General features: G+C 39.5%; 1 protein-coding gene across 3 annotated transcripts in view; it reads right to left on the reverse strand.

Annotated features, from left to right (window-relative positions):
* Window positions 1–26,002, reverse strand: part of Plpp1 (phospholipid phosphatase 1) — an 87,500-nt gene extending 61,498 nt beyond the window's left edge. For 2 of the 3 annotated variants that reach the window (XM_048368518.1, XM_048368516.1), the window contains exon 1: window positions 25,512–25,998. Coding sequence is in view for 2 of the 3 variants with exons in the window: in XM_048368516.1 (XP_048224473.1) it covers window positions 25,512–25,569 (58 nt within the window). In the remaining variant the exon portion in view is untranslated. Of the gene's footprint in view, window positions 1–25,511 lie in introns of all 3 variants that reach the window. The other variant, XM_048368515.1, reaches the window with a different exon arrangement.
* Window positions 26,003–26,251: the final 249 nt, after the last annotated feature.

Consider the following 26,251-nt stretch of genomic DNA (forward strand, 5'->3'; position numbering starts at 1 on the left):
TTAATGCAAATCTGGTAGGAGACTCATTTCCTACACTATGCAATTCCTTGTTTGATTAATTTCTAACAAAACAAGGTTAAAAGATTACATTTGAGGGCTGGGAATATGGTCTAATGGTCGACTGCTTGCCTCACATACAGGAAGCCCAGGGTTCAATTCCTCAGCACCACATATATAGAAAAAGGCAGAGGTGGTGCTGTGGCTCAAGTGGTAGAGTGCTAGCCTTGAGCAAAAAGGAAACCAGTGACAGTGCCCAGGCCCTGAATCCAAGTCCCAGGACTGGCAAAAAAAGAAAGAAAGAAAACAGAAAGATTAAATTTGAGCTTCTAAAAATGCTTTATTGTTATGAAAATACAGTGTTTCTTAAGATTATGCCTGTAACTTACCTGAAATTACAATTTACCTTAAAAAATACATACATACAATTTACGTTTTTTAAAAAGTGTGATTGTCTGAAATGGGCCTATTTTCTTGACCTGTAGGTTTTAAACTCAGAACCTCAGTACTACCTAAAAGTTGCTTTAGCTACATCTCCAGTCCTAATTTGTCTGAGGAAGTCTTTGTTTTTGTGTGTGAACGAGTTAGAACTCAGGGACTCACACATGCTCAATTTGCTTGTTCATTGCTGTTCTACCACTTGAGCCACTCCTCCTGTCAGGCACTTTGCTGGTTAACTGGAGATAGAGTCTGTTGGGCTGGCTTCAAACCAGGATCCTCTGATCTCAACCTCCTGAGTAGCTAGAATTACATGTGAACCACCAGCCCCTGGCCTAGGCCTGTTTTTTATTGGTTATTTTAAAAACAAGGTCTAAAGAATTTTTCTGGGGCTGGGAATGTGGCTTAGTGGTAGAGTGCTTTCCTAGCATGCTTGAAGTCCTGGGTTTGATTCCTCAGCACCACATAAGCAGAAAAAGCAGGAAGTGGCACTGCGGCTCAAGTGGTAGAGTGCTAGCCTTGAGCAAAATGATGCCAGGGACAATGTTTGTCCCTGAGTCCAAGCCCCAATACTGAGAGAGAGAGAGAGAGAGAGAGAGAGAGAGAGAGAGAGAGAGAGAGAGAGAGAGAGAGAGAGAGAGAATTTTCCTGCCAAGAGGGGCCTCTTATGATCTTTCTGACCTCAGCCTCCTGAGTACCTAAGAAAATGGTCAAGAGTCACCAGGGCCAGTCTTAAACCAGCCTATTTTTTTTATTCTGCTTAAAAAAAAAAGCCACAGCCAATACTCTTTTCCCTTTTTTCTCCCTTCCTCCCTCATTCCCTCCCTCCCTTCTTCCTTCCTTCCTTCATTCCTTTGGTCATGGGCTTGAACTCAAGGCGGGGTACTGACCCTGAGCTCTTTTGCTCAGGTCTAGTGTTCTACCACTTTGAGCCACAGCACCACTTTGGTTTTTGAGTGGTTAATTGGAGATAAGAGTCTCATGGAGAGTTTTCTGCCCAGTCTGGCTTGAAATTTCTATCCTCAGATCTCACTCTCCTGAGAAGCTAGGATTCAATGTATGAGCTGCCAGCACCAGCTGTTAAGTTTTATATTCATGTCTGGTTGATACATTCTCAGGAAAGATATAGTACTATACATGACTTTTTAGGGTTTTCCTCTCTTGCATTTTTTTTTTCCTTTTGGTAGTACTGGGATTTGAACTCAAAAGTCAAACTTGCTAGGTAGGCACTGTGCCTCAGCCTCCCAAGTAGCTAGGATTATAGGCATGAGCCACAGCCAAATACTACTGGCTGGAAAACAAGATTTTAACAAAATGTTTATACTACTGATCATACTATCAATTCTACTTAATAACTACCAGGGTCCCAATTTTTTTATCTATAAACAAGATAAAAGGCCTTTTCTCTGAATCTGCTTTGTATAAACACAAACCCGATTTTCTTCTGTTTCTTAGACTGGATTTGAAAGTTGCTCTGTGTGATCTTGCTCTACTACAGATGGACTAAAGCAGCCATCCTGACTTTTAAGTACTCTTTCTTGCAAACTATTCAAGAAAAATGTGGAAACTTCAGCAAAATTTACAACAAATAGTGAGAGAATTACTTCTTGGCTGGTGTTTTCCAAGAAGGAAGTTGATAAAACTCACAAGAAACACATTCCACTACAAACAAATAATCCCGTTTATGTAAATTTAACCATGTTTGTGCACTTTTCTACATGTATATTTGGATAAAGAGTAAGTCTACAGTTACTTTTGTGACATCTGCTTCTACAAACCCTTTCATTTTCTCCTTTTAGCAGTCAAATGTTAAAAGTAAATAAACCTTTTGGCTCTTTACTAGTTTGTGTTACCTGAGCAGTTTTTAGAAGTTTCTATTCATTCAACTTAAGGAACATTCTTTGTGTCCCATTCATTTGGGACAAAATACATTTGGGGGAGGAAAAAAAAACGTCCAATATCAGTTTCCTTTAGAAACAGCTTTTTAGAATCACATAAAAATTATCTTGCTAAGTCAACAGTTGAGTTATTTGTGAACAGAAGACTTTCCTTCTCTTCTTTATAAAGGAATGCTAGCTGTCCAAAGGTAAAAACAAATAAAATAGTCTTTTCTTGAATGGATCAAATGCAAACACTACTTCCCAATTATTCTTGACCACTTGACAAATGTTTTCATGTCTAGTACCCAGATAAGCATTCAAATCCAGTACTCAGGCTAAAAAGGAATCACTAATGGAAGTGGCACTGTGGTTCAAGTGGTAGAGTGCTAGCCTTGAGCTGAAGAGCTCAGGGACTGTGCCCAGGCCCAGATTTCAAGCCCCCGCCCAGGCCCACGACTGACAAAAAAAAAAAAAGGAATCACTAAAATTACTAATGTAAAATGTACAGTTGAATCCATAAGATTCCATTAAGACTGCTCAGAGAAAAGTGACAATAAAAAGCTACAAGGAGCTTTTTTTTATTGTAAAGGTGATATGCAAAGGGTCTACAGTTACATAAGTCAGGTAATGAGTATATTTGGTTTTGACCAGTGTCACCTCTTTCCTCCTTTTCTCCCTGTTTTCCCCTCCTGACCCTCCTCAACCAGACCACAAGTTGTACAGTTCATTTTCAACATAGTGTCTACTGGGCATCACTGCTGCATTCATTCGCCTTCTGTCTCACCATTACAAGGAGCTTCTGTTGAGGGTGGGTAGCAATAGGAAGGTGGAGGACTAACAAAGAGGGTGAATGAAGATGAGTATGGTCAAAGTCATTTATTTGTATATATGAAAGTACAACAATGAAACCTTTTGAGATTGTTTTAAGAAAGAGGAGTGGAATAAGTGATTAAGGGGATGAGATTGATCAGGATATATTGTATACATGTGCAGAAATGTTACGTGAAACCCACACCTTGCACAACTAGTATATACTATTAAAAAATAGTCCCGTATCCCTTATCTGAGTTGGCTGGAACCAGAAGCTTGTGAGATGTCTGAGTTTTTTAGGATTTGGGAATATTTGCATAGATGTTACTGTTTGGCATCACTAATCCAACTGTTTCAAAAACCTGAACTTTTTGAGCATCAGAACTCAGATTTTGGTCTTCAGTTTAGGGATGCTACACTAATATCAAGAAATTAGAAACAAGAGCACCAGGGGCTAGAAATATGGCCTAGTGGTAAAGTGCTCACCTCATATACATGAAGACCTGGGCTCAATTCCTCAGTGCCACATGTATAGAAAAGGCCGGAATTGGTGCTGTGGCTCAAGTGGTAGACTGCTAGCCTTGAGCAAAAAGCCAGGGAGAGTGCTCAGGCCCTAAGTGCAAGCCCCAGGACTGGCCAAAAAAAAAAAAAACAAAACAAGAAAGAAGAGCACAAAAGAATACTACTAGAGAAAGTGACATTATCAAAAAGGTCCTTAACAGACTACCTTTTACTTAGCTGTCCTATGTCCTTTGCTGCATGTTATACCCTTCTCTCAGTAGCACTGATCAGTGCTGGTGTCTGCCCCAAAGAGGATCAAGGGCCTGACTACACTGCATAACTAAACCTGCCTCATTGTCTTTGGCACTAGTAGAGGTAAGATACTGAGCATATCTGTGGTATTTGGTACGATAATAAATACAACACAAGCTTCCATTTAAAGTTGAGCCCCAGCGGTTCACACCTGTAATCCTTACTACTCAGGAGAGATCTCAGGATCAAGTTTCAAAGCCAACCCAGCCAGAAAAGTCCCTTAGACACTAATTTCCAATTCACAAGCAGAAAGCTGGAAATGGAAGTGTGGTTCTAGTGGTAAAGCATCATATTTGAGCAAAAAAGCCAAGTGAGAGCACAAAGCCCTGAGTTTGAGCCTCAGTACTGGAACACAAACAAATATATAAATAAATTTCCACTGCTTCACAACTCTAGAACACAGCTCCAGGAAGGTAGACATCTCCAAGAAGGCAGACATTTGTTTATATGCCAGACATCTACATCATTGCCTAGAATGTCCTTCAACAAATATTAGACGAATGAGCAGAATCATTCTGTGAAATAGGTATTATCATCCCCATTTTAAAGATCAAGAATGACTCAGAGAAGTAATTTTTGTTGTTATTGCTTTTAGTTTGGAGTTTGTTTTTGTTTTGTTTTTGAACTGGTCCTGAGGCTTGAACTCTGGGCCTGGGTGCCTGTCCCTGAGCTCCTCTTGCTCAAGGCTAGTGCTCCACACTCAAGCCACAGTGTCACTTCCAGCTTGTTCTGTGATTTAATTGGAGATAGAATCTCACAGACTATCCTGCCCAAGCTGGCTTCACACCACACTCCTCAGATCTCCGCCTCCTGAACAGCTAGGATTACAGGTATGAGCCACTGGTGCTCACTAGAAAAGTAATTTAAAGTCATATATATAATAAGCAAAGGTAAAATTTTAAATATTAACAATTAGTCCTAAGCCAGCACTAGCAGATAGCATTTGTAGTGAAGGAGCTAGGTTGTGTCATAACCTTTCAGCTGGTAGGATTATAGGAACCAGACTCAGAAATACTGGCTATTATAGCCTTGATATTAAGTGGTTCACTCAACATTTCAACCTGTACTGAGATATCTGACCCTAAAGCCTTCTTCTAAATCTGGAGACAGTGCACATAGCACTGTTTCCAGGGAACAGTGGGGGACAATTGGGGGTTTTAGTGGAGTTGAAAACCATTCAAAGCAACTTAAATGGAAAATAGAACTAGTGATGAATTAAGGGTTGATGACTGAATCAAGTCCTGGTGACTCATGCTTGCAATCCTAGCTACTCAGTCAACTAAGATCTGGAGGATTCAAGTTTGAAGAAAGCCCCCCCCCCCAAAAAAAAAGACCAAGATAACCAGACCAATAAAGATTTGGACTGGAGGCCTGGCTTAAGTGGTAGAGCACTTACTGAGCAAGAAAAGCTTAAGCCCTATGTTCAAACCTTAACACCTGAAAAAATAAAATAAAAAGATTGATGACTGACTTCAATATGTTGCCAGACAATTTTTTAATCCTGAATTAAAGTAGGATAGAGAGAAGCAGATGAGAGAAAAGCAAAATATGAACTGACAGAGCAAAATTCCAACGTAAAATTTTTCAATACCAGGTAAATAATCTGATGAAAAATCAGCACTGGTTCTTGAGCAAAAGGAGTTGATGAAAGCAGTAGTTTTAAGAACAATACACTTGTGCAAGGTGGAGGTGAAGAAGGGAGAGCCCAGAGGCAGGGGTCAGCTCTACAAAACATGGTAAAGAGTATCAATAGCAAGAGTTCAATAAAACCTCAGCTTTTAAAAGAGATACCTATGTTCTGACCAGCAGCACAACTTTTCTGAGGCTACTATAAAAATTTAGTTACCTTTCTAAATTTCTAAGTTAGGACAAAAGAAAGGGCAATTTGAAAGTTATACTTATGAAAGGATTTTACATTTTATGGTTTGGTCAATAATTACTTACAATATCTTCAGTCTTGGAGTATTTTATTCATAAGACAATCAAAATAAACTTGTGTGTATACTTAAAAGCTTCTTTAAAAATTCAGAGCTAGCATTGGGGATATAGTTCAATGGTAAAAAGCTTGCCTAGCATGTGTGAGATCTAGGAGTCCCAGCACAGCAAGAAGTCTAACTAAATAAATAAAGCTATTAGGGTAGGTTACTTTAGTATAGACCTTTTCTGAACTAACAAATTTCTTAGGAGAGAATCACAAAGCCTCAATAGCTATGTGTATATAATCATATAAAATATTCATAGAAATGAACTCCAAGAAATGAAAATGAAGTTTTTTTGTTATTTTACTTTTTGTAGGTTTTTTCCCCTTTGTCACTGTTTGTGATTTCTGCACTTTTTGTCTTGTATGTAAGTTTGTCTGTTTGAGGGAGGAAAAAGGGAGAGCACAGAAATGGCGGGGCAAAGGGTGAACTAATGCAGCAGTGATACTCACTAGACACAAGCTAAACAACTTGTGGGGGAGTACGGTTAGGAGGGGGAAAATGGGAGAAAATGTGGTAAGGGTTCAAAAAGAAATGTACTCATTACCTGACTTATGTAACTGTAACCCCTCTATCACCTTTACAATAAAAATTTAAACAAAAATATAATAAATATGCTATGTAATCATGCCCTAATAAAAATTAAAATCAGGAAGTGGATCACCTGTTGTTCCTCCCCAGAAAGACACATAGAAGCAGTGCCAAGTGGCCACAAACAAGATTCATTTCTCCCACTCCTTATGGAAACAGCTGTTCCTTTTATTTTTTGAGCTGACAAAGGTCACAATCAGTAGCAAACTTTCCATGCAAACTTCTATATATAAGCAAAGAGATGACTGACAGACAGTCCATATTTTTTTCTTTTTTCTTTTCTTCTCTGGGCACTTACCATGAATCTGAAATTTCTTTGGTACTTGAGACTATAACTTCATACTTTCTTAGCCACATAAAAATCCAGTTGGGAATAACATTTTGAAAGAGTAAAAAGAAAAGTTAGAAAACTGTACAGAATGATTGTAAAACATAAATGGCTGGCCTACCTAGAAACGCATTATGCTGAGATCAGATTCAAAAGACTGCATATTACTCCATTAACATGAATTATTTGAGTTTCATTTACATTAAATTATAGGATACAGAACAGCTCAGTGATTACTAGATAGAGCAGAAGGCAAGTGGGAGGAGTAGGTTACAAGGAAAAGCATGAGAGAATAAAAGGCCAATGAAGAGAGGAGGAACTGACCAATTAAGTAGCTTGACAGTGTTGTAGTTACATGACTAAATTCTAAATGCCAAGTGTGAATTTTACTACATGTAATTTTTTTTAATACTACTCAAAGTTGGTTTAAACATCATCTTATCTCTCTACGCCCATTGCTTGTTTCAAACCTCTTGACAAGCTCTATACAATGATCTCACTCCCAGTCCCTGGCTAAGTCTTACTTGCTAGTCTAGCTTCTATTAGGGTACTTCTGGAATCCTTCCTTTGGTGTGGCAGGGTGGAGTCCTGAAGAAAGTCAGGAAGTCAAATATACCTGACAGGGTTTACTTCTGGCATTCTCCCAGTTGCTACTTAAGTAAGTGTGGGCAAATTTCTTGCCTGAGTTCATTTTCCTGATCTACTAAGTGAAAATAAATTTTTATTTACCTCCCCCAAACTGTTGTAAACTAAACTAAATGATAAGTCTAATGTGGTATCTGGCATATTAAGAAGACTTAACAAATGTTTATTCCCTTATTTTTCTCCCCTGTTCTCTTGCAGTTCCCCCATGAACTAGATGAAACATAAATCCACCATACTTAATCCATGCTTCATAATTACCTCTACAAATAAAATGTCTCTTTAATCCCTGAATTCACAAAGTCAGACTGTTTATCATCTGATAATAAATTAAAGAATAACCTGTCAACTTGATCTGATCTTGTTGTTAATGGAGTTTAGAGGAAAAGGGAAAAGGAAAGAAGGGACAGAATAGGCCCAAGTACATTGAGAAGGTCTGGGATGGGTGACCAAAGGTTTCCAAAGTTTCTACAAAGTAACATATGCAATATAACTGCACAAAACTGCAGATAAATATACTAAAATGACAATAAAATTGCTTATGTCAAATACAGACAATGAAATATCATATAGCCATAAAAATTTGTAGAAAATTCTTCATTTATACCAAGAATATAAATAGAGCATGGTAGACACACCTGTAATCTCTGCTACTTAGGAGGCTGAAACAGATTGCTTGAGCCCATAAGTTCAGGAACAGAATATGATCACAACAGAGTGGGAATCCCACCTCAAAAGAATTACAAATAAATGCAGTAATATGCCAACTTTGTTTTTTAAAAGAGTGTTGTTTTTTTTAAGTGTGGGAATATATACATTTAAAAACCCACTGGCAGGGCTAGGAATGTGGCTTAGTGGTATAGTTCTTGCCTAGCCTGCATGAAGTGAAGCCCTGGGTTTGATTCTTCAGTACTACATACACAGAAAAAGCTGGAAGTGGAGCTGTGGCTCAAGTAGTAGAGTGCTAGCCTTGAGCAAAAGCAGCTCAAGGACAGTGCCAAGTCCCTGAGCTCAAGCCCCAGGATTAGCAAAAAAAAAAACAAAAAAAAAACCCACTGGCAAGAGATACAACCAAAATGTTAAAGTACCGGAGGTTAGGCTAAAAAGAAGGATGAAAGATGATGAATGCAGTCAAAGTAGATTGACTGTAATTATGAAAATAGAACAATGACACCTATTGAAATTGTTTTAAAGAAGGGGGAAGGAAGAGTGATAAAAAGGGTAAGAATGATTGTAAACGTGTGAAAGTGTAATAATGAAAACCCCTCACTATGTATAATTAATGTAAACTAATTTAAGAAAATAAGGAAAATGACATCATCTCTAGTGGTAGTGAAAATAGTACTAGTAATATCTCTCTTCTTTTGTTAGACTTTTAGTTACCAATTAATTATGAATAAATCTGAGAAAATGTGCAAGTCATACTTGACTAGAAATCACAGAAAGAGCTAACCTAGAACTTAATAGCACTAGTCTGTATTATCGAGGACTCAGAAACCTAGAAACTGGAAGGACTATGCCAAACCTATATACAAAATACTACATGTTTCCAAACTCAAAAGATTAAAATACATTTTAAACTATATACTCTTGGTGAGAGGGAAAAAAATATGATGAACTCCTCCAATACAAAGCACTTTTTAAAACAAAGTCTCACTGTAGAGCCCAAACTGGCCTTAAACTCATGATCTTCCTGGTTCAGCCTCCTCACTAACTAGAATTATAGCTGTGTACCACTACATTTTAACTTGTAAAATCTATAGTAGGTAACAGGAACACTTCATCACATATTTATAGTCTGTCTTTTTCTTCAGAGACTTAAACAGCCAACAAAGTTCAAAAGATTATACAGGATAGTTAATTAAGGAGAAGATTCACTTAGTTATAAATATCTCAGAAGTGTGTAGGCTAGTGATTGAGTGAAAATTTAAAACCTTTAAGGAACCCCCCTTTAACCAAACTTAAAAAGTAATCAAACTGACTTGATTTCATAGGCACAAATAATTTCAGTGCTCAAAATATGTGTAGAGGGAAGGGTTAGCATTGTCCCAAAAGAAATGTACTTATTACCTGACATATGTAATTGTAACCCCTCTGTACATCACCTTTATAATAATAATACAAATTTTATTTTTAAACTATGTGTAGGAAAAAAATCATGAATTTATAAACAGAGGCTGTGGATATGTCAGTGATAGAGCACTTACCTAACATGCTGGGGGGGGAGAGGAAGGGAGAGGGAGAGGGAGAGGGGGAGAGAGAGAGAGAAAGAGAGAGAGAGAATGTGGGAGGGAAGAGAGTAGGGAAGAGGGGGAGAGAAAGAAAAAGAGGTAAAGAAAAAACCTACAAACAATAATTTAAAATAAACAAAAATCCATATCTGAGACCACACATCCTAAGACATAATACAATTCATAATCCTCAACAAAAATATATTTTAGATCCTAAAAGTATTTATGTGGATCCATCTTTAACGGTCTGAAATTATAAAATGGCAATGCTCCACAAACTAAAATAAAGTTACACTAATTTTAGTGCCTGAGAAGAAAAGCAGTAAAAATTCTTACTTTGTCAGGAAGTTACCAAATTGGCATATCTAAATTAGAACACTTTGTTTAAAACACAGACTTTTTTTTAAGTCATACAATATAAGACAAAAAGTTTTGGAAGTTCTTTTTTTTAATGGTTATGATTATTGTTGTAACAAGTCACATATTCACTTTCCCAGAATGTACAACAGTTATTTTAAACACAGATAAACTGAAGCAAAGAAAGAATTCTACAAATGATTTCTTAGCCTTAAGGCTAAGAGCAAACATTCAATACTGGTACTATACTATAAACAACTGCCACTGTGGAAAACAAGACCAAAAAAAGCACATACTAGTTACCTTTACTTCCCATATCTCAAATCTACCCACTTTTTTTCATTTCCATCACCATCTTCTCAGTCTCCCTACTCACTTAAGACTACTTCAAAGCCTTCTAACAGATCTCCCTAAAATATCTCTTCTCTGCTCTGATCTATTTATTCTACTCTATAGACAAAGAAAATTGGGAGAAAAGAGATGCTGGGGATCGAAATTAGGGCCTTGAACATGCTCAGCACATATTCTACCACTAAGCTACATCTCAGCCCTAAAGTAATGATTTTTTTTAAAGCTAATCTATTCTCTATCCTTAAAACATCTTTTCAAGAGGCGCTATGGCTCAAGTAGTAGAGCCTTGGGCTCAGGGACAATGCCCAGACCCTGAGTTCAAGCCCCATGACCAACAAAAACAAAAAAAAAAACTTATTTTTATAAACTACTATAGTACCCATACTTCTTCATGAACATTTATTGCTTCATGGGGCAGGAAAAGTGAGGAAGTTTGAATTCTTGGCCTCCCACGCTCACTGGACTTTTTCAAAAATGGCTGGTGCTCTATTTATTATCTGAGCCACAGCTCCAGTTCCCGCTTTTTTAGGGCTTGCACTCAAGGCCTGGCTGCTGTCCTTGAGCTTTTGTGTTCAAGGCTAACACTCTACCACTTGGAGCCACGATAAACTAAGTGGCTAATTGGAGATGAGAGTCTCGTAACCTTTCCTACCTAGACTCGCTTCCCATGGCAATCCTCAGATCTCAGCCTTCTGAGTAACTAGGGTCACAGGCATGAGTAACCAGCACTAAGCTAGTTCCAGGTTTTTTTTGTTGATGTTGTTGTTGCTTTGCTGTCTCTTTTGTGAAGTCTCCAGGACTTCAAACCTCAATCCTCAGATCTTAGCCTCCCATGAAGTTGGGATTATAGGTGTGAGACATTTTTATATTTTATCTGGGGGATTATTCGCATCTCTACTACCTAAAACAATGCCTAGCAAGCAATACATGAGCAAGTAATATTTGTGGAATAAATAAATGCTACCTTATAGTGGAAAACACTGGGTCATATGCCAAGGAGGACACACAAGTAAAGACATAGACCCAGACCCTTTCAAAGAAAATAAAACTTTCAACTTAGGAGACTTGTCCAAGTGACAGGTGATGTCTATACTTAAACTTTTATATATCTTATCAATATAAAAGAATTTTGAATGTTTTTATACACTAACAGAAACAAATAAAAATGTGTTTCATATGTTGATGAAATATGAAACATTTTAATAAAGTTTTATTGAAATTGCATGCTAAGAGTTACCCAAAGGACAGGCATAGAGGCAAAACTAGAATCTGACTTCCAAACTAATAGCTCCTTCTATTAATCACACTTTGAACTCTAAATAAAATTACACTAATTGCTCTTCCCTAAAAAATCATATACAATGTCAAAATGTGACTGGAAAACTCATACAAACACTTATGTCCAAATGAAGAAATAACCCATTTGTTTTCAAATTTTGTTAAAAACTAGACTTTATTCAGTGACACACTTAGAATTTCACTCATACTTCAGGACATAAAGTAAGTTTTAATACAGATGTCCAACACAAGCTGTCAAGTAAGCATTACCCATAACTTGTCTAACAAGTTTTGATAGCATCAGGGAAACATTTTCTCCAACTAGACCACTGGGTCAGACATAGAAAATATTTAGAAAGGACAATTTTAAATTCCTGTCTCAATACTCTGGTTTCTCTTCAAATCATGTAAATTGTTCACCTTTTACTTAAGGGTCCTGCCTATTACCTATGCTCTCTGAAAAAAAAAATATATAACAAGTATCACTTGCCTGTGCTATAATGCATAAGTAAAGTTTCTCTAACTGGGAGTTTATTTTTAAGGTGTTTAAGGAAAAATTTTATAAAAGCATTAATTTTATTTTTATTTGGTCATATAGTTAACAAACTATCTCAGCTGAAGATCATTAACTAAATTCAGAACCATCTCAAAACACTAGAAATGAGTGTGATCATTAAACACATTTTTTTTTGTCAATAGTAGAGCTCGAACTCCGGTCCTGGGTGCTACCCCTGAGCTTTTGTGCTCATGGCTCTACCATGTGGAGCCACAACTCCACTTCTTCTGGGAGTTAATTGGAAATACAAGTCTTACAGACTTTCTTGCCTGGACTGGCCTCAAATGGCAATCCTCAGATCTCAGCCTCCTGACTAGCTAGGATTACAGGCATGAGCCACCAGTGCCCAACTACACATTATTCTCTTAAATTCTCATTGATTAAACTAAGTTAATAAAGAGAAGCAGTATGAAGTTTTCACCTAGGGTATACTCAATACCTTCATGTTTTGCAGCTTAGTATTAGGAAAAGTTATAACAATTCAAACTATGTCATCTCTATCACAAGCACCTTTAATTATTTTAATTAATTGTTTTCTCTCAAATAATGCACATTCATTCAGATACCCTATCTATGAGCTATGTGAATACTGCTCATCCAGAAATATAATCAGAAGTATAATGAGGCATTTGGTTCCAGAAAGAAACACTTAGAAGTAATTGACCATTTCTCATAGTAATCTAGGAACTGGGAACTAAAATATGAACTAGGGTACATCTTCAATCTAGGACTACATTAAACAATGTTCCAAAAGAAAAGTCACTAGTACATAAAAATCACATTTAAATACTATATGATATAACATTAGTTTACTAAGTTAATAATGATAATAAGAGCAACACTTTAATGCCTACTTCAGGTCAGGAATATTCTAAATGTACAACAAACATTGTCTCATACATTATCTCATCTAATTTCATAGCACTATTAGCATCATTGTTTTCCTCATTGGATGAGGAAACTCATAGGCAATTGAGGTGACTTGCCCAATATCACAGTAACAAATATCTCAAGAGTAGCTTACTTATGTATATTGCCTATTCACTCATGTGACAAATAACTCAATGACTACCACATGCCACATATTTTCTAAGCACTCATAATATGATAATAAGTACAGATTGGCATACTGAACTTGCTGCAGAAATTATTTCCAGAATTTAGCAATAGCCAAAAGTAATGCTCTCAAAACTTCTTATCTCTGCTGATAGAAGAACATGGTACCAGGGGAAAAGGTCCCTAAATATTAAAGCCAGACTTCATTCAAATGTCTGACTATCTCCCCTTCCAAGGTTCTGTGTACCTCTAGAAGATGAAGAACTTGTTTCATTCATTCTTGGTAGTCTCAAGTGTTTAGACATCATAGGCACTCAATAACTTATACAGTATTACTTTAATTTCTTATGAGTTTGCCTTCTATGGTAAGCAGGAAACTATTAAGATATGTATAGGTTTTATTTTTCCAACCATTTTTGTACTCCTGGTGGTACAATATAAAATGGGATTAACACTACACACTTCACAGAACTTTATGACATTATTTTTACTTTATGTTAAAATATTTACCAAAGCACATTCATAAGTTTCAAATAATGGGGTTTGTTTTCTCTATGTACCACTCAAAAGCAGTCTATCCATCACTCCCTAAAGTTGGTGCAAATAAACCAAAGGGCAAAGCAGAACCTGGTTTAACAAGCTGCCAATTAACTGCAAAGCTCATCCGCTACACATTTCCTATATGTTATTTTCCTAGACACCCCACCCTGAAAAAGACTTGGGAAACATTTCCAAGCAGTAACAACTTAGGACTAAACCACGAGGTTCTAACTATATCTGCTGGAATGTCTTACCAAAGGTGACTATGAACACTAAATACATGATTCACTCGAAACACAGGAAGTTCAAAGGTTCTTTCTTTCCTGTGAAGGAATGACTATAGGCATGTTACTAAACAGGGCCAATTAGTTACATCCTCCAGTTACATCCTCACAAGTTACCCTTGTTGCTAACTCTCAATAGTTATTAGGAGTTTGAATTATGAAAAATTAAAGTGCTTCCTTTAAACAGATATGTGCTCAACATATGTTAAGAAGAAATTGACTCTGAAAAATACATCACCAGTAAACAGAATTAAGACAGTCATAAAACATTTGGTCCTATAATGATCAATGCTTTATACAGTCATCCAATTCCCCCTATCTCTATGGCCTGTCTTTTCACTCCTTACAACCTTGTCCAAATCTGGACCAGTAAGTCAATGTTTGAAAGATATAGTCCTCAGCCTGGTGCCAGTGGCACACACTTGTAATTATAGCTATTAAAAAGGCTGAAATTAAAAAGACTGCAGGTCAAAACCAGCAAAAAAGTTGGCTAGAAGCATGGCATAGCTGGAATAGCCCTAGCTGTAAATAAGCAAAACTCAAGTCCGAGATCAAGCCCCAGTACCGGGGCAAAAAAATTTATAAGCCTCAGAAATGTGTTTATAACTGCAGACTCACACTGATTCCTAACCAGGTTGTTTTGGGTGAGTTTCCCAACTATTCTTCGCCTCAGTGTCAACATCTACAAAAGAGAGATGACCAAACAACTCTTGCTAAGGCAAGCAGTTGAGACTGTACAACCTACACCTTGCCTAGGAGCACTAAATAAATGTTAGCTGTTATTTCTGTTACCTTATATTTAAAACAAAATTTACTACTAAGAATATATATAGATGGTAACTGGGTACCAGTGGCTCATGCTTGTAATCCTAGCTACTCAGAAGGCTGAAATCTGAGGATCACGGTTTGAAGCTAGCCTGAGCAGGAAAGTCTGTAAGACTCATATCTCCAATAAACTACTTAGAAAAATTGAGATAAGGTGCTGTGGCTCAAGTGCTAGAGTGCTAGCCTTGGACACAAAGAGGCTCAGGGGAGAGCACCCAGGCCCTAAGTTAAGCCCCAGGACTGCCACAAAAAAAAAAAAAAAAAAAAAAATCTATCAGAGTGCCAGCTGTGAAAAGGAGTGGGGACGGGGGGGGGGGGGGGGGGAGCCAAGCAAGAACACCAGGTCCTGAGTGCAAGCCTAGTGCCAGCAAAAGAAAAAAAAAAGGATAAAAGGAACACTTGCCTAGTATACATGTGGCCCTGGATTTAATCCTCAGAATCAGGAAAGAAAAATACACATGTATAGTATACATGTATTGCTGGCCTGTTTTCTAATATAAAATGCCCTTTCCTTCTTGTTTCTCAAAATCTGGCTCTTCCCTATGCTTGAATTCCTCTTCCACCTTGTCCTTACACTCAATATAAACATCTCTCAATTCAATTATCCCTTTCTCAGAGAATTACCTTTGGGACTGCCATCTGTCATAACCATTTTAATTCTTTCTTTTTTTTTTTTTTGCCAGTCCTGGGCCTTGAACTCAGGGCCTGAGCACTGTCCCTGGCTTCCTTTTGCTCAAGGCTAGCACTCTGCCACTTGAGCCACAGCGCCACTTCTGGCCATTTTCTATATATGTGGTGCTGGGGAATTGAACCCAGGGCTTCATGTATATGAGGCAAGCACTCTTGTCAGTAGGCCATATCCCCAGGCCCTAATTCTTTCTTTTTTTTTTGGCCAGTCCTGGGGATTGGACTCAGGGCCCGAGCACTGTCCCTGGCTTCTTCTTGCTCAAGGCTAGCGCTCTGCCACTTGAGCCACAGCGCCCCTTCTGGCCATTTTCTGTATATGTGGTGCTGGGGAATTGAACCCAGGGCCTCATGTATACGAGGCAAGCACTCTTGCCACTAGGCCATATCCCCAGCCCCATAATTAATTCTTTCTTAAGTCTTTACAAATCTTTGTAATTTTCATATGTTAGTGTGGAGAATTTATCTCTTTTTCACACTAGTATTTTCAGCTCCCAGAATTGTACTAAGCAATTATGTATATTCAATAATTAAATGAGATACAAAATCAAGCAAAGAACCAGTGGCTCATGCCTATAATATTAACTACACAGAAGGCTGAGACCTAAGGATTGTGGTTTGAAGCCAGTACAAGCAGGAAAGTCTGTGAGGCTCTTATCTCCAATTAGACACACACACACACACAAACACACACACACACACACGAAAGAAAAAAAGCAGGAAATGAAGCTGTGACTCAAGTGGTAAAGTGCCAAAAAAAAAGCAGGAAATGAAGCTGTGGCTCAAGTGGTAAAGTGCCAGCCTTGATAATGCCAAAGGATGGTGCCCAGGAACTGAGTTAAAACCCCAGTATTAGTGTACACATGTACAGGCACAGGCATATGGGCACAGGTGCGCACACACACACACACACACACACACACAGATGACAGAAAGTCAAATGCTTCAAAAAAACTTACAGTACTTTCACAACAGAATATGGCCTAGTGGCAGCAGTGCTTGCCTTGTATACATGAGGCCCTGGGTTCAATTCCCCAGCACCACATATACAGAAAACGGCCAGAGGTGGCGCTGTGGCTCAAGTGGCAGAGTGCTAGCCTTGAGCAAAAAGAAGCCAGGGACAGTGCTCAGGCCCTGAGTCCAAGCCCCAGGAATGGCAAAAAAAAAAAAAAAAAGAAAAAAAAAAAAAGAAAAAGAAAAAGAAAAAAGAAAAATAATTTCAGCTTAACAACAATATTTGAAAAACAGGAGTAACAGGAGGAGGGGAAGAGGGAGTATTACACAAGTTTTTCTTTGCTACTTGGCTAACTGCAGAGATAAATTGAAATAACAGAATTTGACAAATGACAATGTGCAATTAGAGTCATTCAAAAATCTTAGGAATATTGACTCTGCTTTTTAACAAGGGAAGGAGCCAATGCCAAGGCCTGAGCAATAAAAAGTGAAAGGATAGCTAATTCTCATTTTCTGGGATAGAATGAAACTCAGGACTTATCACTGTATAAAGTATCAGTTTTTCCATTTATTTAATTACAGTCTACCACAGACCAACACAGATCAATTTCCACCATGCCTAGAATTACCACTGCTTGGAGATCATATATATGGCTTTTACACGTGATAGATAAAACACTAGGCTTTAAATTCATTCTGTGAGTACTCATGGAAAATGTTTTACAGTTTGTTTTTTACAGTTTGTAGTTTCTGCAAAACTAGTTAGTGATACTTTTTTACTCATATAATGATTATGTTATATGTAGTAGGATTATTTCAATCCAGCACTTGTGTCTCGTGCATATAATATCAGCTACTCAGGAGGCTGAGAACTGGAGGATCATGGTTCAAGTCCAGCCTAGGAAGAACAGTTCAATAGACTCCACCTGCAAAATAAACGAACAAAAACAAAACAACAACAACCAAAAGAAAACACCAAAGAGGAGGTCTCAGGGCCTTGAGTTAAAAAAATTAATACTACAAAAAAAGAGATTTTGTAAGTACAAAGCATTTCGCAAATACTTTATAAACTGACTTCAATATACAGCTGAGGAAACAAGCATAAAAAGAACACATTCTCAAGGTCATACAGTAAACAAAGAAAATGAAATCTGGATACATGTAGTATGGTATAATGTCCACTGCCAAAATATGTTGTTTCTAATGTTTAAAAAAAAAAAAAACCTACAGTTTTTTAAAGAACAAGTCACTCTCAACTTTAGATTAGTTTCAGTTTAAAAAAAAACAAAAAACCTTTGCCTGAGTTGTTTGTCATTTACACCTAAAGGTTGAAGATGCACAGGTCAGAAGGAAGAAAATAAGGAAGTATGGGACGAATAAAGATTAAAAGCCAGAAGTGGCACTGAGGCTCAAGTGGTAGAGTGCTAGCCTTGAGCAAAAGGAAGCCAGGGACAGTGCTCAGGCCCTGAGTCCAAGTCCCAGGATTGGCAAAAAAGAAAAACAAAATCTATTCTCTATTCAAAACAAAGTAAATGTAAGTTAAAATTCATCTTAAGAGCCAAATAGTGACAATTTCTTCTATGCCCCTACTTTTGTTCCAAACTATCCACTTATATTTGTTTCATATTAGTAGAATTGTCCCATGTTTCTTGTGCTTAAGAGTTCATACGCTATATTTTCAACATTTAACTTGTGTTTGTATCTTCTGTAAACAACATAAAATTGAATCTTGCTTTATTCAATTATTATTAATTTCTGCACTAAAATTTAAAAGAAATTACCTGTATAAACTGCTTTTATGGGTATTAGAACTGGGGAAGGGAGAGGGAATACCAAAATCGAGAGACAAAGAACAAAAAAACAAACCATTCAAAAAGAAATACTTCCGGGGCTGGGGATATGGCCTAGTGGCAAGAGTGCCTGCCTCATATACATGAGGCCCTGGGTTCGATTCCCCAGCACCACATATACAGAAAACAGCCAGAAGCGGCGCTGTGGCTCAAGTGGCAGAGTGCTAGCCTTGAGCAGGAAGAAGCCAGGGACAGTGCTCAGGCCCAGAGTCCAAGCCCCAGGACTGTCCAAAAAAAAAAAAAAAATACTTCCAAGAGAAGGACACAGGAGGATTCTACTGTTGACGTGTTATCTTTAAAGTTCTATGTGAATTTCCTGTGGAAATACCCTATGTGGTTACTGTATATGATTTTGGTACACTAGATACTGTATATATGCCTACCTGATCTAGGAAAGGGAAATAAAAATAAGGGTGTAAGATATCACAAGAAATGTATTCACTGCCTTATTATGTAACTGTACCCCCTTTGCACAACACCTGGTCAATAAAATTTAATAATAAAAAAAAGTCTTTGCTCTTAGCGATAAAAAAAAAAGCAATACTTACAAAACCATTTGGAGTAAACCAACTGCACAACTCTTGGTGGGGAAGGGGAAGGGGTGAGGGGGAAAACTGAGGGAGGGGGTAACAAGTAGGACAAGAAATGTATTCACTGCCTTTCATATGAATCTGTAACCCCTCTGTATCACACTTTGACAATAAAGAAAAAATAAAATAAATAAAAAATAAACAGAAAAAATGTTTTTAATATTTCATTTAAAAAATTGCTCACTTCTCTGTACCTCAGTTTTACAATAAAATTTTTTTTAAAAATGCTCACTTAACATAAGAAAAAGCTTTGCAATAGGATTCCAGTCTGACCCAAGAATATGCCAATTTGACAGTTTTGTTCATTTTTTGAGATTCCTTCCCTCACGGTGAGTGAAAGCAACAAGAAAAATTAAATTAAGTAAGGAAATAATACTAGCAAACTTTCATTAGAAGCAATAGAAATTTCCTTAGTTGGAGCTAATAGAAGTCAAAATTGCAAGAAGTTAGGCACTGTCTCCTACTTATTTTTATCTTCAGTACCTACCAAAACCTAGTGCCCACTAATCAACAAATGTGTTAAATAGTAAGTGAAAGAAGAAATCAGTATTAGAAAGGGGAAGGCACAAAATGCAAAAGTCTATTTAGCAAGTATGGATCTTTCCACAATATTTCCTCCAACCCCTCTACGAACTCTTTAATGAAGGGATTCAGATTGGAGATTAGGAAAGATACCGTTCCTCAGGGGTAGGGTAGAATGATGTCAGCATTATAGTAATAACAAATGACATCCATATTTGAGGTAATCAATATTGGAGTAACAAGGCATAAGGATTCCACAACCACCAGTGGTAACAATCACTACTTTTGCTGCCAGATTTTGTTCTCTACCTACTGACTCCACATTTAGAGCATGGTAAGGAAATCATAACCTGTTCCCTCCTAAGAAAGCCAACACTCAGGCCCAAAGACACCTGTTGCATCTGCTAATAAGAGGAGCCAGAATTGATGTCTAGAAAGAAGAGCTACCTCACATCTGGTTGGACATTGATGGGTATTACTGACCCAATCCTGGCCAAAATAAAAAAAGAAAAGAAAAGAACAGTAACACTCAAACAATATATTCAGGAGAATTTACTAAAGGAACCATTCCAGAAGATGTAGGTAGGGTTGGAGAAAGCATCTAGCATCACAAAAAAATTAACATCTCTAAGTCTAAAGGAACTAGAGAAGGGTTACCAGAAGCCAGAAAGATCTGTAACTGTAGCTAGCTGACAGAAAAGGCTATTGAATTTTCGTTGTGACCTACTCATAGAACACAGAAAAGCCCTTGCAACACAAATCCATCAGGAGGGAACTGGCTCTTTATAAAAGCAAGGGTTCAGATGAGGTATTCAATGGAAGTTGCTTCCCAAAGGACAGAGGAGGGTGGAGCAAAGATCTGGAGTAGCAAATGGAGAATATATAGAACAGAAGGGTATTCTAAATGACTGCCACAAAGCAAAACACAGACACAGAGAAAGGTTTTGATTAGTTCCCTCCAAATATTCTAGACATCATGGGACGTCCTGCAAATAACCCATAAACATATAAATACAGAGCAGAGTCTAAGCAACTTCTGGCAATGCTGCATCTCTAAGGGTAAAGAGCCATTTCTATATCGATCCAAGGGCATTCATACCTGCTTTATATATATACTATACACTATGTACTATATAGGGCAAAGATTGTTCATCTTTGTATCATCAGCACATAACAAGGTACAAAGCTGGCCTTCAATCAATGTACATGTAATCAATTAATGATTTCAGAGTCCATTATTGACATGTTGACAAAAATAGGGAATGATTCTTAGCAACAGAACACTAATAAACTGTATCTAAGATATAGTTGAATACACAGCCACTTTCATACCAGTCCTTCATCATCCTCTATAAATATGGCCTTTTCTACAACGACAGACCCATTCATCAAAAGAACCAGAGCAAGATGACTTTATTTCAGAAAAGAATCAAATATAGGTTATCTATCAAAATTCTCATTCTGTTTCCAAGGATTTACACTGAAAGGACTAATAATTTAAGCATGCGTATATAGAGGAATTAATGTTGTACAATGATGATAAAGACAATTTAGGGGCAGAAATACACACATAAATATATATACATATACATACAGCATGTTTAATCCCACTTCAGAAGCATTACTCTTAGTAAAATTATAAAGTACTTTTGAAACAAAATCACATAACATCATCACATTAGAATGGAAATACAGAATGATGTTAGAGTGGTCATTAACATAATCTGGAGCATATTCACATTATAATTATGCATTACTTTCACAAAACCCTGTACTTATAAAATGCTTAATCATCCTTTTGCTGGTATAGTCAATTCTTATCGGCAGATATACCACAGTAAAAGTTAAGGCCAAAGTGATAACCTCTTCAAGCCCTCAAGATTTTACTGCTGACAGTAAATTTAAAAAAAACAAAATGATCCTTATGCTCCCACTAGAAAATGCTAAGTTTACTACAGAAATATAAGCTTTCCAAAGGCTACTATGGAAAGTTTTGTATCATTGATATGACGTTGGTACCAAGGCTCTCCTTTATTGCTATTTCTAATGGAGAAGTGATGTTAAATCTCATATCTAATTAAGGTTATTTAGGGAAGTAAAGTACTTACTATTTATTTTTTTTTTTGCCAGTCTTGGGGCTTGAACTCAGGGCCTAGACACTGTCCCTGAGCTTCTTTTGCTCGAAGCTAACTCTCAACCACTTCAACCACAGCACCACTCCTAGCATTTTCTGTGTAGGTAGTACTGAGGAATTAAACACAGGGCTTCATGCATGTTAGGCAAGCACTCTACCAGTAAGCCACATTTCTAGCCCGGTACTTACTATTTAGAAAAAGTGAAGTCACGGGGCACCAGTGGCTCATGCCTGTAATCCTAGCTACATAGGAAGCTGAGATCTGAGGATCAAGAGTCAAAGCCAGGGCTGGGGATATGGCCTAGTGGCAAGAGAGCTTGCCTCGTATACATGAGGCCCTGGGTTCAATTCCCCAGCACCACATATACAGAAAACGGCCAGAAGTGGTGCTGTGGCTCAAGTGCCAGAGTGCTAGCCTTGAGCAAAAAGGAAGCCAGGGACAGTGCTCAGGCCCTGAGTCCAAGGCCCAGGACTGGCCAAAAAAAAAAAAGAGTCAAAGCCAGCCCGAGGAAGGAAAGTCCAGTGAGACACATGTCCAATTACCACCAGAAAAGCAGAAGTAGTGCTGTGACTCACGTGATAGAGCACTAGCCTTAAACTGAAGAGCTCAGGAACAGTACCCAGGCCCAGAATTCGAGCCCCACAATGGACCAAAAAAGTTTCAAATAGTGTTGGGTTTTTTTTCTAAAAATTCACAAGTCCACAAAAAAGAGCTTTTTGTGAAACCACTAATGACGTTTTAGATATCTTATTAAAAGTCATCATAAAGCATTTGCCTAGCAAGTGCAACATCCTGGGTTCAATCCCCAGTACCAAAAAAGAAAAGACAAAAAAAAAATGTAGTTAAAAAAAAAGAACAGACCCCTTTGGGCTGGGATGTAGTTCATTGGCAAAGCACTTGCCTAGCAAGTGCAAAGTCCTGGTTCAATCCCCAGTACCAAAAAAGAAAAGACCAAAATATATACATATATAAATATATATATATATATATATACATTTAAAAGTCATCATATTCCTCAAAAAGTTAGGTCAATGTAGAATCTCTAAGAAACAATTATATGTTTGCATCATATTGGAAATAGAGGTACAGAATTTATAATTTGTTAAATTGTACTACATACAGTCTCCCTTATATGTGATTTTAAAAAAAGAAAAGAAAAAAAGAACTTAGCCGGGTGCTGGTAGCTCACGCCTGTAATCCTAGCTACTCAGGGGCCTGAGATCTCCTGTGGTTCAAAGCTAGCCCTGGCAGGAAAGTCTGTGAGACTCATCTCCAATTAACCACCAGAAAACCAGAAGTGGTACTGTGTCTCAAGTGATAAAGCTAGCACTAGCCTTGAGCTGAAGAGCTCAGAGACACTCCCTAGTCCCAGAGTTCAAGCCCCATGACCTACCCCCCCAAAAAATGGAACTTGTATATAGGTTTATATTTAATAACATTAGCTGCAGCTACCTAAGAGCAGCATATATTATGTTTCATCCCTCTTTGTTATTGTTAGGTCTCTAGGAAGGAAACACCTTATTTTACAAGTTAATAATCCCATATGGTAAGAGAGGTTGATACATGACTATAAAGTATAAAATATGTGACAATACACCAAAACTAACAAAATTATTTCTAATTAAACATTTTCCTCTCCTTTCACTGAAGTATAGCTGTTTGATGATCAGTAAATATTAAAATGCATTCTAATTTAACATCTTTACCAAAAGTAAACTTTTCATTGCAAGTAAATTTATAAGTATATTAAGGTGCGTGCGTGTGTGTGTGTGTGTGTTTGAAACAGAATATGGCTATTCAATCCAGGCAGGCCTAGAATTCAAGAGCTTCCTGCCTCAGCCTCCCAAGTGCTGGGATTATAGAGTACACCATCACACTTGGCCTAAAGATTGTCTAAAACTGTATCCCCATCACCTAAAATTCACAATGGGCTACATAGGAAGTGTTCTGATAATAAAGAAGTTTCATAGATACCAAACAGATTTTCCCCCCACAGGAATAGAGGAAGGATAAGCAAATGTAGTTATTATATCCAATGTAGGTTATGTAAAAAAAAATGTAAGGTGAAGGAAGGGGTAACAGTGATCAAGAAGCATTGCACTCAACCTGACTTGTGGAATTTGAACTCCTTTTTACAACTCCTTAATAACAGCAATAAAAACTGAACTATGTAAGGAGGGTAGGGGAGAAGGAAAACAGGGGAGAATGAAGAGGTGACAATGACCAAGAAGCATTGTACTCATAACCTGACTTAATAGAATTTGAACCCCTTTGTACAACTACAAAAAAAGAAATTTTCCTGAGAGGTAAAAAAATACCAAAATTTATATGAACTTGTTAAGATTGTAAACACCTAAATGTAAAGAGAGTTGAACACACTGGAACTACTGGGTTAAAACAGGAGGAAACTTCTTCCCCCTAAGAAGCCAATATGCAGACTGGCATCGTGAACGCCAGAAAGCCAAGGCAGGCATCTCGGATCTGAGGACTTGCCAGAACTACTTAAACAGGAGTCGCACTACCAAACCTCCAACAGGTCTTGTTGTTTTCCCTAACATAACTGCCTGGTCTAATACATATTTTAACTAAAAGTCAAAGCCACTCCTTCCAACATCTATCCCTTTATCCAAATGAGTCCAAGTCTTTCTCATCCTAAGGAGGAAGAAGCACCTGGCAACCAGAAACCCCTGGAACTGAAGTCTTTCGATCAGAAAACAACGTCAAGTTTGCTGCAGCTCCTTGCAGGGTTGTCACAGGAGATGGAAAGCTAAACCACCGCAGGGTCTGCGCAGAAAAGGAAACCACCGCAGTCTGACACACACACACACACACACACACACACACACACACACACACACACACACACACACACACACACACACACACACACACACACACACACACACACACACACACACACACACACACACACACACACACACACACACACACACACACACACACACACACACACACACACACACACACACACACACACACACACACACACACACACACACACACGGCCCCCTCCCCTCCACCCTAAAGCTAGCGTCTTCAGACAGGAGATGGAAAGCTAAACCACCGCAGGGTCTGCGCAGAAAAGGAAACCACCGCAGTCTGACACACACACACACACACACACACACACACACACACACACACACACACACGGCCCCCTCCCCTCCACCCTAAAGCTAGCGTCTTCAGACCTACAGGCAGGAACCTGGCATCCTCATCCCGACTTACAACCTGACAATTTACAACCTGGCAACACCTTCTAATTAGGAGCCTTCTAGCCTTTTATAGCTGAAAAATTAAACTTTCTCACAAGTAAGATTAAACCAGGAACTGGCGCCTGCTACTTGAGAAGCCCCTGGTAACACCCCCACCTCCGGGCTTCCAGGCCAGGTTCTCTATAGAACCTGATGAGCCAGTGGCCGGGATTCTCTACAGTAGAAAAGGGGGAGCAGCCACCCCGCCTGCGAGACACAGAGGACAGGAGCGAAGGACCGAGCGCAGAGGCGCAAAGCAGGGCCGGGCTCAGCGCACCGAGTGGGCGACAGACAAGGCAGTGGGGGGCCACGCGGGAGCTGGGGTGCAGGCTTCAAAGCGGGGTCCCGCGCTGCGGAAGCACCCCCGCCCCGCGCCGCGTCGCGCTCGGCAGCCGCGCCCGCATCAGGCACACCCACCCCACGCGCCGCAGCGACTCGGTAGGCGTCCCCGCCGGGGGGACCCCGGCCAGGGCGCACCGTCCCACCCCGCCCACCCGGCTCGCGCGCACGCACGCACGCCCCTCGGGCCCGCGGCGCCTACGTACCCAGCAACACGCAGGTCACATCCAGGGCCACGTACGGCAGCCGCGTCTTGTCAAACATGGTCTCCACCTGGGCTGCGGGCGGCGGCGCTCAGCGCGGCGGGCAGCTTCAGGTACCCGAGTCTCGAGCCCGCGTCCAAGGGCCGGCTACTGCTCCTCCCGATCCGAGAGGGCAGACTTGGGACCAGGCGACACTCGGACTGCCAACAATGGCTCCCGCGACCCCTCCCCTCACAGCTCCCGCAAACACTCGGTCGGGGCTGAGGCACCGGCGTGCCAAGCCGCGTTGACCCGGTCGCCTCAGGCCCTCCCGGGTCGGCCCTGGCCCGCTTCGACTGCTCCCTGTCCGGTGCCCAGCGCCCTATCCAACAGGCGGAGCGTGTGGACTCGTGCTTTAAAGATGAGGACCGGTAGAGGGAGGAACGCAGCGCGGGCCCCTCCCGCCGGGCAGCACGGGATCCGCCACAGCTCGGCCTCGCGGGCAGCGGAGCAGCGGCGGCGACGGCCGCGGCGGCGGGGCGGGGCCGGGGAAACCCCAAGCCGGCACGGACCGCCAATCAGAACCGACGGCCCCGCCCCTCCGACCTGAAGAGCCCGCCCCTCCGACCTGCAGAGCCCGCCCCTCCGACCTGCAGAGCCCTCCCCGAGCTCGGGTGCTGGCTGGAGGGGCGGAGCGTGGTGCGCGGTCTGGAGCTTTTGCTCCAACACACGTTCCTCCGGTGGTCTCGGAACGCGGCCTCCGT

This window comes from Perognathus longimembris, chromosome 19 (assembly GCF_023159225.1).
Source record: "Perognathus longimembris pacificus isolate PPM17 chromosome 19, ASM2315922v1, whole genome shotgun sequence".
Taxonomy (NCBI): Eukaryota; Metazoa; Chordata; class Mammalia; order Rodentia; family Heteromyidae; genus Perognathus; species Perognathus longimembris.